We start from the raw sequence: 13,987 nt of genomic DNA, 5'->3' as shown, positions 1-13,987 counted from the left end.
CAGAGGTATATCTTTAATGACAGCAGACGCTCATACTTCGCGAATAATTCACTTTATCACGTTTTTATCGCAGCATTCGACAACATTTCAAATTATACATCCCTTACAAAATAAATTATGGTAAGTGAATAAAATTATAGGAAACATAAAACAACACAGAAGAATAAATAATGCTATTTATTATTTATTCCGTTTAGATGACATAATCGACGCATCTAAGAGTCGAAATGTTAAAATGAAACAAAAATAACGCATTAAATTAACATCTATCTAAGGAGTAAAACAACGATAAAATTTCTTATCCGATGGAAGTAGATAACATATAAAATAATTTAATAAAACATTAGAGCGCGATATACGAGTTTTTCAAGATTGTTAGCGACAAACATTGACGCCACTCGGAGTAAAGTTGCATTCCTCAAGTGATTTTTCACAACGCAGCGCGATACCGCGCGATGTATGAGTTGTATGAGCGTAAGCTTGAGTTAAAACCGGCTACGTTTTCTTCGCGTGAAACGTACCGGTCGGAGCGATAAGTACAGGATATTTTACAGGAGCATTTTAAAGGACACACACGCGCGCACTCTCGCGCTTTTCTCACTCTCGTTCTCCCTTTCTCACTTCCTTATAAAAATACGTTGGACGGAACCGACGAGTATCCTCGTAATTTTTCTTTTCCCACCCACCTTTTGAAGGCGATTAGGCTACATGAGTGGAGATTTGAGCGGACATCCTCTCTTTCTCAGCAATTCTGCGAAAACGCAACCAACTATGATCCGCGAAAATTTATCTTTGTTAAAAATATAGATGATTTTAGGCCTCTGTTAAATAGCGCAAAAATATGAGGAAGTTAAATGATAAAAATTTCCATGTATAAAAGTGGAAAACAGATTTTTTTTAGATTTTATTAACATTGCACTGAAAAATAAAAAGTAGATTTTGCGGTTTTCACTATTTTTTGTCAATTCCTATCGATTTGTTTTGAATATTTTTTGCATTGAATTGTTTCTTGTGAATTCTCTTTTCTATCATTTATAATAAAATTCAATAAATTTTATTCAATCTAGGATAGAAATTACTTATCGCCATAAAATCATGGAAATTTTTTTCAATGCAAAGGGTTGGGACAGATTATTATTTTGAAGGTATATGAAGACGTCGCACGGAGTAAAAAAAAAATAGAAGACGTGAAACGTAAAATTAACGAAATTATTGTACGCTTTATTGCATAATACTTTGAGGCAACGTGTTAAAAATCGCAATATCTTTCTAAGACACCTCTGCACCCATTTCTATGTGCAGCGCACTTGTTTCTCTCAAGAACGAGAAAATTCAGGTTTCACTCGCGGAGGACAATCGATGATCGCAACGATCAAGTATTGCACTATGTTTAGTAACTAATCCTCTCTTGGCGGAAATCAGGATCGTTGGAAGGGGAAGCGAATCGCGATTGTAGAAGACGTAACGAACTTAATTATGATTTAAATGTGATATATTCTAGATTAAAATCAATAGTAAAAACTTTCACGATGTGTGTGTGTGACAGTAACAACTGAGGAACACACGCGAGAGCCACTCCAAGTCACATTTATCTTGCATTCTAATTTACAATTTCATAATTGCGGTGTTTTACAATGTGCCCGTTTAATAAAATATTTTGAAATAGATTAAATAATAGAATCTTGAAATTTTGAATAAAAGTATCTCGGTATGACTCGGAATGTTCTTCGCTGGCGATTTTTAGAAGCTACTGAAATTGACTAAATATGACATAGTGATCACTGAGACGCAAAAAAAATAATACAGAAACAAGAATACTGCCGTGCTGAGATAAATGGCAGTGCAAGCGACTGGTGCCGATCACTATCGCAAATTTAACTCTAAATGTAGCGAATTCTCATTCTATTGTATTAGGCAATTAAAATCAAGAATGAAGAAAACTACATTCAGCGTTAAATGCGATGCAAGTTAATTCTGTGCAAACAATACTTCGGGGAATGAATACTGTTTCGGGCAATACTGATCCGATTTACGTTGCAAACCCGTATTTCGTTCTTTTGCATGACACGATCGTCCTTTTACAATGCAATGATAAGAGCAATGCTTGATTATTTAATACTATTTAGTTCGTGCCTGTCGCTGTCACTGCCTTCCAACTGATCACGTCGAAAGCACGGCAAAATCATGAATAATACAGAAAAACATGAAGGATGACAAATCTCACAAAGCAGTGAATTGTCTTCAGGGTGGATTTATTTCACCCCTTGCATTCCGACGCCGATTAAAATGTCCGTTCGATGATAATACTTCGAGTATAAAAAGCTTCTCCTTAAAAGCGTTCTCCTTTAAACACGTGCAACAGTTATACATCGTAGCGTCGACGCTTCATCGACATTCTTGCATTTATAATCTCCGTTGAATGTCATGTGATCGCGTCTGCTAAACGCCCTGATAAAATCTTCACCGACGCTTTCGTAAAAAAATAATTTAGACGCGTATATATAAAATGAATCGCTCTCCCCATCCAATTTTCGATCCTTCCCATCGTTTCAGGCGCGCGCGCGCGCGCGCATACACACACACACACACACACACACACACACACAAATTTCGCTCTTAGGCTTTCGTTACACCTCGCGATTTATCGCTAGGAGTCAAGGTATCTACGCCTACGGTTAGAGCACCTACTTTATTAGCAAACGACGCAATACCTCTTGCAAAAATACATTTTCTCTCGTACGCTAAGGAGGATGTTACATGCTACCTACGTTACTCACTTAATCGGGTTAATCGTCGTCGCGCTCGTCGCCTCCGCGATTATAAGGCTGATGCAGCCGTGCGCACGAATCATTCGATGCGCATTCGATTCTACGATCTGGCAAGAACGGCGCAAAACAATCGACCACTCGCGGTGGCGGCTTCAACGAAGCTTTTCATTTTGTGCTGCGCGATTACCAACGCTCATTAGAGGCATTTCCCAGTCAATTTCTGTGTAAATACTCCAAAATCGACATACTGACGCATCGGGATGCGGATCCCTTTTTTTCCCACTATTACTTTATAGTGGACTTTTAGGGCCTTGTTAATTAAAACACACAGAGATGAAAATGTTTTCGGCAAAAATAAATTAGACAAAATTAAATTAACAGAGATGAGTTACATTACATGTTTACGTTCAATTCGGATTATTTGAGCCAATTGTTCTTTAGAGACCACAAAACGATATGCTTTATTTATTGTTTGAAAAATACCATACTAGAGATTTGTTGAAGGCTCTTAAAGAACAATTTGTTTTAATTGAATTAGAAATAAAAGTAATTTCAAAAATGTATATAATCGAGAGAAAAATCTCAAAATATCTCAAAAAATATACGCGTTTCTAAGCATCGATAAAATCGTCGGTCCTGATGCTTCAGTACAGCATTGAATACATTAGACGACAATATCTTTTCTCGCTTTCACTCGTCTCTCGTTCAATTTCACAAACTTTTCTTCATACAAATTTCTTTCTTTCGTTCACTGGTTTTCCCTCTTTCTCTCTCTTTCTTTTTTTTCCTATCAACAATGATAGACCGCGCGACTCGTCCGACTGTTCGGCGACTGCGTAACGAACGTCTCGTAATTTTATTCGCTTTCTCCAAAGATTTGCGCGGCTGTAAGGATGACAACGACGAGGAGGGGGCGATCGACAGTCGGGTCGACCGATGGTGGCGGAAGAAGGCAGCAGCAGGAACGCAGCGGTTTCGCGAACGTTCCCCCGATACGAAGCGGGCCGTGATCTCATCGCTGCTTCTCGATCGGGATCGTTTCGCGTCGTCGTGGCGGCCGCGGCGCGGCTCGCCTTTCGTTCCCGACGGACATCGGGAGGGAGCCGACGATCGTCGACCGACGACGATATTGGCGGTGGAATTCACGAAGGTCTCGGACGATGTAGCTGCGGTCACTCGAGACTCCTGATGAGCACCGCCAGCTCACGGAACGTGGCGCCGAGTTTGCCGGGCGCAGATTGCTTCTTCAGCAGGATCGCCCGTATCGCGGTGAGCTTCTCGTAGCAGGAGAGGCACTTGTGGTACCTGGAATCGACAAAGTGAAGAGGTTCGTGAAATTTACAACGCTAAACACTTGAACTAATGAATTGGTTAAATAACTGATTGATTGAATATTGCAGATAGAAGGAGAAAATGTCCAGATATAAGCGTCACATCGAACAGAACTCACCGTTCCTCTCGTGACACATCGACGCCAATCGTGTGAAGGGGCGCTTCCACGTTGGACTTTATCACTGGGGCGAAGTTACGAAGAATAAGTCTCAATGCCGAACAAGCTACCGTTATATACCTGAAACAAATGCAAATTTGGCGTGGATAAGCGATAACAAATAACATCTACATCACATACGTTGTTCTAAACGATTATATGGGAAAAATCAAAGGTAACAACAATTGTTTTTACACTCGTTCAATTAATCTAATTAAATCTGATAATTTATCGCTGAAGTATATAAATCTGTGGTCATTTTACGTTTACGAGCATTTGTGTGATTTATTTATTTTACAGGACTGCTCGTTTGTCTGGAAACTCAAAGGGCAGGCTGGGAACAGAGTCGTGGAATGATAGAAGCTGCGGTAGTCTCGTAACACCCACCGGTTCGGTCACGCCTGGTCCGCTCGGTGAAACGGGCGTTATTAGGCCCACTAACGACGTCAATAAATAACGAAAGGCACGAAAGGCTTGCCTGCGCGATTCAGCACGCTCTCGCTTTCGGACGGACGGGCGATAAAGGGTTCGAGCTCCCGTTCCCGAATCGGCGAGACGAATCGCGAGCGGTCTCATGAATGCAACGTCGATCGGCACACCCTGTATAATGCACCATGCATCGTCGCGATCCGGATTTTATGCGGCTTGTGACAAAATAGGAAACCACTACGATCGAATCATATATATATATGAGATAGGAAAAATAAAAACGTCTCTCTTAAAAAGATGTCTAAATTTATTCAAGTAATTTGAAGATATTATTGAAAATATAAACTAAAAAATCAATAATTATAGAATAATTCTTTTTCTATCGTTTAAATTTTGTAAATTAGCAATATTTTGTTAAACTAACTTTCATTATAATTTATAGCTATTTTATTTATTATCTAATTTTATTAATTTTAGCAAATAATGAATATCAATATTAATACCAAGATATCAATTATCGATTATAAAATAATTTATCAATATTTTTATTCTTCTCTTTTTATCTCTGTCAGATAATTTTCAATATTCCGTAGCAAATTTTTTTTTTCAAGACCAGCAAGATCAATAGGGATCAAGATAAAAGTAAAGGGGGAAATAGGAGGGTAGGAGAAGCGATCGCGGAATTGGAAAACGATCGGGCGGGGCGCAAACCCTCCCTCGTGACACGCGTCTGGACATTCTGGCCGACGATCTCTTTTTTTTCTCACGAGGCACCGGGTCCAGGACGAAAGAGCGTGACGAACGAGCCGTGAAAACGACGAGCGAGCTATATGCAAACTGCCACTACATAACACACCGTTCAAGATGTATATATTTGCCTGTATATATTTCGCTCCGATTGCGAAATCGGGATACAATAAGCACCACTCCTCGGAAAATGGAATACACAAACATTTATTAGAGTGTTCCTAATGGCATTGCTTTCAGCCAGAAATAATTTTAGATAGAAATGAGGATCTCTTGGAGTCAATTGTTCCAGGAAAATAATTAGATGGAAAAATAACTAATATAAGTCAATCTAACACATATAAAGGAACATTCGCCTGGCAAGCGGAAGACCCGAGTTCAATTTCCGGCTTAGCCACTCGCGCCCTGATATTTTTTCTCTCTCTTGCTTTCTTTCCAATAATTCCTATCAGTACATACTGATTCTCCATATGTGAAAACAATGTACTAAAATTTTCGTACACTTTAAGTATCTCGAACCAGAGATCGGTGTACAAAGTTAACTGTCTCACGTAGATTAATAAATTAATTTCTTTAAGAAAAATTAAAATTTCGCACTAACATTCCGCGACGGCTCTCAATGCCTTTCTTATATTATATTATTTGATAATATAAGTCATTCTTTTAATAATTCAAAAATATATAATTAGAAAGTTAACAGACACAAAAAGAAGACTAGATAGTTATTTCCGAACGGAATGACGACAACAAATGGCTCGACTGTATCGTTTTTACGAGCGACTGCGTACGACAGCTGTCCAGCGGCGGATAATTAGTTTGAATTCACTTTTCACGTTAAGTATGGGCGCACGAAGTGCTAATAAGCGACTGCTATTAACCGGCTCACTGAAATTATTCCGGGTAATGAGCGATTAATAGCATGAGTGGTCTAATTAAGTTTTTAAATTGTATCAAAATGTTGAAAAAAAATAGTTCTATTTCCTTAAAATTGAACAGGTTGAAAAGATATTTAATCAATCAATCTAAATTATTTAAAAATTCTTTAAATCTTAAATAAAAAATAATGTAGAAGTTATTAGAGACAAATCATCCTTGTACACAGAAAAATGGCTTTTCATGCTTCAGCTGGACCACCCTGTAGATGTATACGTGTGTTACGAACTTCTTACCACTGAACAGGATAATAAACACTTAGCACGAGAGAACAAGGGAAGAAACCCGGATGGAGAGAAAGAAAAGAAACGGGAAGTGCGTTGGGCTATTAGATGCTTGTAGTGCTCGATCGAAGCCTAATTTGAAAAAGGTAACCCTCAGGGCTGTCGGAAGTTGTACGACAGACCTGCTATTCGATAAGACTAATTAATCGTCAAATTAATATTGAAGTGCTTTCGATCGGACAGAGATTGAAATACAGTAGTAAAACAACGATATTTACATTTGTAATATTAATATTACTGCACGTCAGTATAAAAAATAAGTAGAATATAACGAAGCAATAGAAGATTATATTTTGCAACAAATAAATAATCGTTTTAAATATAATTCCTATAGCGAATAATGAAGCTAATTGATTCTAAATAATCTCAATAACATTTGAAATAATGAAATGATAATCTAATAATTTTACAGTTACATATTTGTGAAAAATATTTTGATAGAAGGAAACAGAATTAAATTATAATCATGATTTCTAAAATTCACAGGAGTGCTCACGGAATCGTTGCCGAATTATAGTTTTATAATCAAGAAGAGTGCAATATGGCGATTTTGGCAATGCAGCGAAGAATGAAGATTGAAGACCATTTTAATAGCAGTCTATAAAACGCGGAAGGAAACAGTCGTTGCTCGTCACAACAGAACAACAGCTTGGAACTGAGGGCAGTCGGTTAATCGCCCACTTTCATACGTCAAACGGGCATAAAAGACAAGCGTTTTCCTTCTCTTTCGGATTTATAACTGAACGCCCAGGAAGTGGCGCGTCTCTGACGAGAAACCGTTTTAATTTGCTCATATAATTATAGAATAAGGATAATTCAAAATTTCAAATATGTGAAAAATATTTTCTATTGAGGTATTTATATAACAAAAATTAATAATTATTATTTCCGTGATTGCTCAATAAATACCATCGCAAAGAAAAAAATTAATTACTTGAAGTTTTCTAGTTCAAATAATTTTTTGAGTTTACAAATATCTAGATTTTTTCTGAACTCTTAGATATTTAAAACTTTAGAATTTTTCAGAAAATGTTTAAAAACTTTAGATAACAAGATCTCTTTCTATACTTTTCTCTGCTTCGCTAAATTTTTTCTACGTCATCGTCGACCAAACATACGTCCATTTTTCGACAAATTTACATTCGCGATCAACGACGACCGTTTGGCATTCAAGATGACACTTCAGGCCGCCTGTCTGTCCACTGTCATCACACTGCGTTGGCATATGCGAGCGTGCGGCACTTCAAATTTCAATTCGCCTCGCGACAACAATACAAATTCGGCGCGCGACAGGAAGGATCTGCGCACCTCGTCGCATTTGCATCTGCCGCTATCTCCTATTGTCTCGGCTAATTTCGCGAACCGCCCTAACGCTCGCCTCGGGTTTCCCCGCTCCGGCAAATTAGCCATTCCCATACTGCGACCCCGGACCTCGTAATACATCGCCCGAACGGGTGGAAACGAGAGAGCGCGGCCCCTCTCGGAAAGGGTGTCTCGATTTTCCAATACTACGCCGCGTGTGGCGTTTCACCATTGAAGGTGAAGTAATCTTAGATGATAATAGATGCAGACCGTGCGGCGTGGAATGATGAATATTCACCGTGTCATCTCTAAATATGTGCATGATGCGGCAACGAGATGCGCACGCAAATTATAATCTGACGCGGATACAAACGTGCTATTGAATAGATACAAACGTACTGAAACAGATTCAGCTCGAAACACGACAAATTTGAAAGCAATTTTTCAACAAAAAAAAACCAAGCAAACTATTTTAAAGCAACACGTTGCGTCAACTGTGGTTTAAAATGTATCATTTAGCTCCAGAAATAGAAAGAAGAAAATGTAGAGCAATATTGTAATTTTATACTCACATTTCATATTTACTTTGAAGGAGATCGCTAATAGGACCGAGCAGGGAATTACACAAATCCAAGTTCCACATCGATCTATAAACGAAAATATGCTGTTGAATATCAAAACAGATCAACACGTCTCATCGATTGGAATCGTTTCATTGAAAAAACTACGTACTGTTTTAGCGTGAGGATGCCCAGCAGATCGACGATGATCGCCAAGTCATTCATCGCGACCGCAGAGTCCACCGCTGCCTAAAACCAATAGAACTTAATATTTATCACTAATTACACAATTTGTATTTTTCGGCAGGAGGACAGATGGATGATTACCTTGAGATCTTTGTTGTGCCAAAGGGAATATATGATTTGCAATGAGCGATGCCGACTCTTAAGTACTGCCATCATCGATTCGTGGCTCCGCATCATACTATTTAATACTTCAGCTTCCGACATTTCTGTCAGCACGCTCATCGTGGAGTAACCCAACGCCGTGGAACCCGTGTAACTGTGCTGTTAAACAGAAATAATTTCACATGAACTTTTAGGATTTGCCGAAAATAAATTACAACAGATATCGCGAGAAAAAGATCGTAGGTATAATTTTTTTCAAATATAATCAAATTTGCGAATATTCATATAGAGAATTAAATATAACAAAATTGCAATATGTATTCCAAATTTCAAAAACGATCTATTTTATGTAACAAAATTTTTGGCTTATCGTATCTTATTACTTATGAATTTTATGTATTTTCAGATGAAGGAGTTATTCACCGGTAAAAAATTTTCTACATCCAAGCCGTAAGGCTTGTCGGCGCTCATCGGCACCAGTTCCTCCTTTTCCGTGTCTTCGACGTTACTTCTTATCTGCGAGACGCGTACGTCGACTTTAGGATTCGGCGGAACCTGCGCCTTGTTAAGCGACTTCCTCGTGGTCGTGGAGGCGTTACGCGCCGACAGCGCAGTCGAGGTTGAGGTAGCAAAGTTCCGGTTGAGCGACGTCGATCTCGACTGCGCGGTGTTTGGCCTGTTGAGTGCAGGATCCGAAGGACTGTGCCTTATATTATTAATTCTGCAACAAAAGCCGCGCTGAATTTAATCGTCACAGGAAATATTTTTTTCCGTTATGAATAATCAATTCTTTCATAAACATCACAAATGTATTCTGCGGAAAAAGATCTTTTTCTATCAATTTTCGTGCAAATTTATAATTATTTGACATTTATTTATTTTTATTTATTTCTAGCATTTTGTAAATATTCATGATATTTGTTTCCTACATTTCTATATATAAAATGATCCTTATAGCTACGTACTGTACAGGATAGTCGCTTTCGTAACCCTGCTCGCCGTCCCTGCTGCTGTGCTGCCTCCTCAAATAATGCTTCGGTGAATCCGGACTAGGCACTCTACTCTTCAGCTTACCGTCGTCCATCACGGGGATCACCGCGGCCATCGGTGCGACACGCGGCGTCAGGGTCGAGTTCGATCTTTGCGGCCCTAAGGGTTGAGACGACGTGAGCACCGCTTGATCATTGGCGCTTATTCTCTTGCCGGGCAGCGGCGTGATGCTCTGCCTTAACGGCGGTATGGACGCGAAGTTCTTGGACGCGCGTTGGTTCAAGCTGTTGTTCGCCTGCAGATTCGCTCTGATCTGGCTGGTCGACGTGATCGAGTTCCTCTGGACTGGCGGCGAGGACTTGATCGGCTGAACGCGCACTGGTACTGGCTTTGTCAAGGGCAACGTGGGCGCCGGCGGGGGCGGCGAAGAGGGCGACGGCACAGGTGGCACCTGCTCGCGCTCCATCGTGCTCAGGTTCGACATTGAGGTAGAGAGATTTTGCAGTATCTGCGGCTGCGCCGGATCTAAAATAGATTAACGGTGTTGTGAACAGAATGCTTGCTCCCCTTGAATTAATAAAAACTTCAAAAGCAAAATATCAATGATTATTCAAAGTTGGAAGAAATTTATTTCTGGCTAACAAATTTAATATAATTAATTTATTTAGAAAAATACTTTTATATTATTTAACTTTTGAAGTTTTAGCATACGTCATGCTCAAATTTCATTACAGCGAATCTCTTAAATTATATTAACGATTGGCACACTCGCAAAAGATCGAAATATTATAAAACTTCGTTCAACTGGAACGTGCGTCGCAATTTAGTAAATTGCGAACTGTGCGAAGGTTATTGCACGCAACTCACCTATGTCGTGAGGCTCCTGGAAAGCCTCGAGGGATTCGGGAGGTGGTGTGCGAGACACTGAAACATATCATGCGCGGCATGCTCATTCACAAACTATATACAACACTTGCATTCGCATTTGGAAGTGTCGTGTGTGTGTGTTTGTGTATTTAATCGGTGTGTTCGTTAGTGATCGCGAAGGACTGGATTAGTTGTTAGAGCGGAAGGGGAAAAATTTTTGTTGCAGAACAATGAGACATTACAAGACGGATGTAGCGAGGCACTTACACGCCCTGCTCGGCTGAAAAATATCCCTGTAGTCCGTCACGTTCGGTATGTCCGCGAAAGTGGCCTCGTCCTCCGGATCCGTGCCGGATTTGTCCGCCTCTTCTATCGTTCGCACCTCCAATCTACAAGCGCATAAAATATTACGGCCACCGAAACACCCGAATCTGGGCGTTAAACTCGAATTTCGCAAAACCCACGTGTGCTTCTTCAATCCGATCGGTCGCTCCCTCGAGAAGCTCTTCCTCAGGGAATTCCCGTGACTGAACGGCGAACTAACGGCGGATATTCCTCCCAGCGGCGCGATCTTTTTCAAGTCGCACACATACAAAACGACATTCGCAGTGTGAAAACTCGCGCCGATCTGAAACGAGTTTATGTCTCAGTAGAGGTCGTATACTGAACGTATATTGAAAATTTTATGCGTCTCCTGCTTTACCAATTGATTTTGAGCTACGGCAATGTCCTGAACTTTTCCCCAGCCGGTCGGTATCGTGTCTAGAATTCTGCCCGGCTCCCAGCCATAAACCTTTAGGACGTCGTGACTACCGGCGAACAGGCATTCCCCGCCTTGACTAAAATACAAGCATCTGAAACGATAAGAAAGTTAAGATGACAATCGAACATATATATATATTCGTAAAATTGTTGTCGTCCTGGCTTACCTAATGGCCGAAGAATTCTGCTCCGTGGAAGATACGAGCTGAAACGACTCCAAGTCCCAGAAGTGGACTGTTCTGTCGGCGCTGCCGCTAGCTAACAGAAATTCATGCGGATGGAACTCGACGGTCATGGCCGGCCCTCTGTGTTCTGAAAATTCCCTTAGTTGTCTACCGGCCTTTAGGTCCCACAGCTGATTTGAAAGTAACACAAACATCAATATTTCTCTTCTCACGCATGTAAACAATACGAAGTATTATGCGAGGTGCGATATAGATGAGAACAGAAATGTCGCAAAGTGCAAAAAGAGGATAAAAACCCATCATTAAACGCGAATGACTAAAGAAATAATAGAAAGGTAATATTTTCTTTTGCTTTAAAATAACCAAAAAAAAAATCTAATTTACCTTGACCATTCCTTCCTCCCCCGCGCTGGCGATCCACTGTCCATCAGGACTGAATTTTAGACTATTCACAGTTCTATTGTGCCCCTTATAGGTAAAAATACAGCCTTTCCTCCGGATATCCCACAATTTGATTGCCGTGTCCAAGCTTCCGGATGCCAATAATTCTCCATAAGGATGGAAGTCCATGCAACGTATTCCGGATTTGTGTCCTGTCAGCGTGCGCGCCAATTTCGCATGTTCGAGGTCCCAAATCTTCAACGCACCCGTCTGTGAGCCGGCGCATACCAGATCTTCCGTTTGACCAAAGCGTACACATTCTATGGAAGTGGTGTGGCCACTCAAGCTCTACAAGGAAATGCATATATCATTATTGTTATACAATGTTTCTTCAAATTAAGTAGCGTGTGTGTCGAGCAATTAATTCAGTAGTGAATTATTTTAATAAATTTATCAATGATAACAAAACTATTAATGCAATACTTGCCATAATACAATTTTGCTTTCCAACGGCCCATAGGTTTACTTTTTTGTCCTCGCCACCAGTTACCAGGACACGACCGGACTTGTGGCCTAATGCCAAGCAATTGACATTTGGCGTATGGGCGACAAATTCCTCTGTGCAAAAAAAAAGAAAGATATAAATATAACATGTCACATCTATTTTATATGCAAGCATACTGATTAGTGATACGTAAAAGACAGTTTTATAGCTATAGCTGATTTTTACCAATAAATGTCAACTTATTTGTGAACAAGTTCATGTAATCTTGGACTTTTGTATTACTATCTAAAAAGATGAGAATTAAGTTGTTTGATAATGATAAATAAGAATTATCTATTGTTTATTGAAATATTATGATCACTTTTCTGTCCACAGAGAATCAGTACAATATTAACTTGCCTTCTAAGAAACGATTTCTCATTCTGATATAGAAGAAATCATTAACAAATAAGCTATAGTCATAATTGGAAAATGTCAAAATAGGACAACTTGTAAATAGTTTATTAGTTTATCAGATTGTCTATTCAAATTCATAATTGAGAAATTGAAAAAAATACAATCATTTTTAACAACAATTTATATTATCTATACAAGTTCTTCCTCGCTATGATTTAAAAGGGTAAAGTTAATATATTTTGTAAAGAAACAAGAATCATCCACTATTAATAAAAACAGAGAAATTGTCCGTAGAGAATCGACACCGTTACAATTCAACGTCGATTTCTGCCTGTCTCCGTGCCGAGAAACGGCTTCACATTCTCGCCGCGGGACAAATCCTTGACAGGCCAGTTATAACCATAATTGGAAGAAACCGCGAAGGCAGCAGTTGAACGGGCTTGTAAACAGAAACTGTTCGTCCGCGGGAAGAACGAAAAGTGGAATTCTCGCGGAGGAAGCAAGGACGAGTATGCGCGCGCGCGTGTCGGGACATTCGTATCCCCGTGGACGATGATCTTACGGAGTTTCCAGGATCTTCTCGTCGACGAGGCCATGTTCGTGCTGCGCGCAGACTTATTTGGCAGCGACGAAAGTTCGGGATTTCGGTTGGCGCACGGCGTACGATCTCCTCTCGCTGCTGTCGCCGCGCGAACGTAACATGTTTACCAATAGCAACAGCAACAGCAGCAACAGCCTCCTTTTATCTTCTGCTCCGTGGTGTCCTTCTTTTCGCGACCGGGCACCGCGGCGCGTGGCGTCGCGTCACGTCGCGTCGTCCCCTCTTCGGGTGAACGTGAAAGAAAAAGGTGACGCTTTTCGCGAGCGCGGAAAACGATCGCCTCTCTCACTCAGGAAACTGCTCGTGCCACCTCCTCCTCGTTGCCGCCGTATCTCATCTCGAGAACCTCTCGCTCCGTCCTTCTCCTTCTGTCTACTCACACGCATGTGGGTAGAAAAGTGACGTTGAAAAACGATGAGATGTTTGCAAGATTTTCTCAA

General features: G+C 40.2%; 1 protein-coding gene and 1 long non-coding RNA gene across 4 annotated transcripts; one reads left to right on the top strand and one right to left on the bottom strand.

The window, feature by feature from the left end:
- Positions 1-1,195: 1,195 nt before the first annotated feature.
- Positions 1,196-13,941, bottom strand: LOC105679755 (katanin p80 WD40 repeat-containing subunit B1-like). 2 transcript variants are annotated; one of them, XM_012379991.2, is made up of 15 exons: positions 13,509-13,941; positions 12,533-12,663; positions 12,049-12,393; positions 11,647-11,834; positions 11,421-11,571; positions 11,182-11,345; positions 10,985-11,106; positions 10,718-10,774; positions 9,826-10,375; positions 9,284-9,581; positions 8,840-9,019; positions 8,685-8,761; positions 8,525-8,599; positions 4,219-4,338; positions 1,196-4,073 (listed from the first exon to the last, which is right to left on the bottom strand). In XM_012379991.2, the coding sequence occupies exons 1-15, from the start codon at positions 13,540-13,542 to the stop codon at positions 3,941-3,943; spliced, it is 2,625 nt and encodes an 874-aa protein (XP_012235414.1). In that variant the 5' UTR covers positions 13,543-13,941; the 3' UTR covers positions 1,196-3,940. The 2 variants fall into 2 exon arrangements, with proteins under 2 accessions (XP_012235414.1, XP_012235415.1); XM_012379992.2 differs by lacking the exon at positions 10,718-10,774 and having other exon boundaries at positions 13,509-13,940.
- On the top strand, positions 3,954-9,407 carry LOC137001921 (uncharacterized). Of its 2 annotated transcripts, none has more exons than XR_010891721.1 (5): positions 3,954-4,095; positions 4,169-4,432; positions 4,558-6,736; positions 7,137-9,099; positions 9,267-9,407. It is a non-coding gene; the product is annotated as an uncharacterized lncRNA (long non-coding RNA). The 2 variants fall into 2 exon arrangements; XR_010891722.1 differs by having other exon boundaries at positions 7,137-9,103; positions 9,267-9,404.
- Positions 13,942-13,987: the final 46 nt, after the last annotated feature.

This window comes from Linepithema humile, chromosome 1 (genome assembly GCF_040581485.1).
Source record: "Linepithema humile isolate Giens D197 chromosome 1, Lhum_UNIL_v1.0, whole genome shotgun sequence".
Taxonomy (NCBI): domain Eukaryota; kingdom Metazoa; phylum Arthropoda; class Insecta; order Hymenoptera; family Formicidae; genus Linepithema; species Linepithema humile.
Note: the sequence above shows the minus strand (reverse complement) of the source record. Positions and strands in the feature narration are given on the sequence as shown.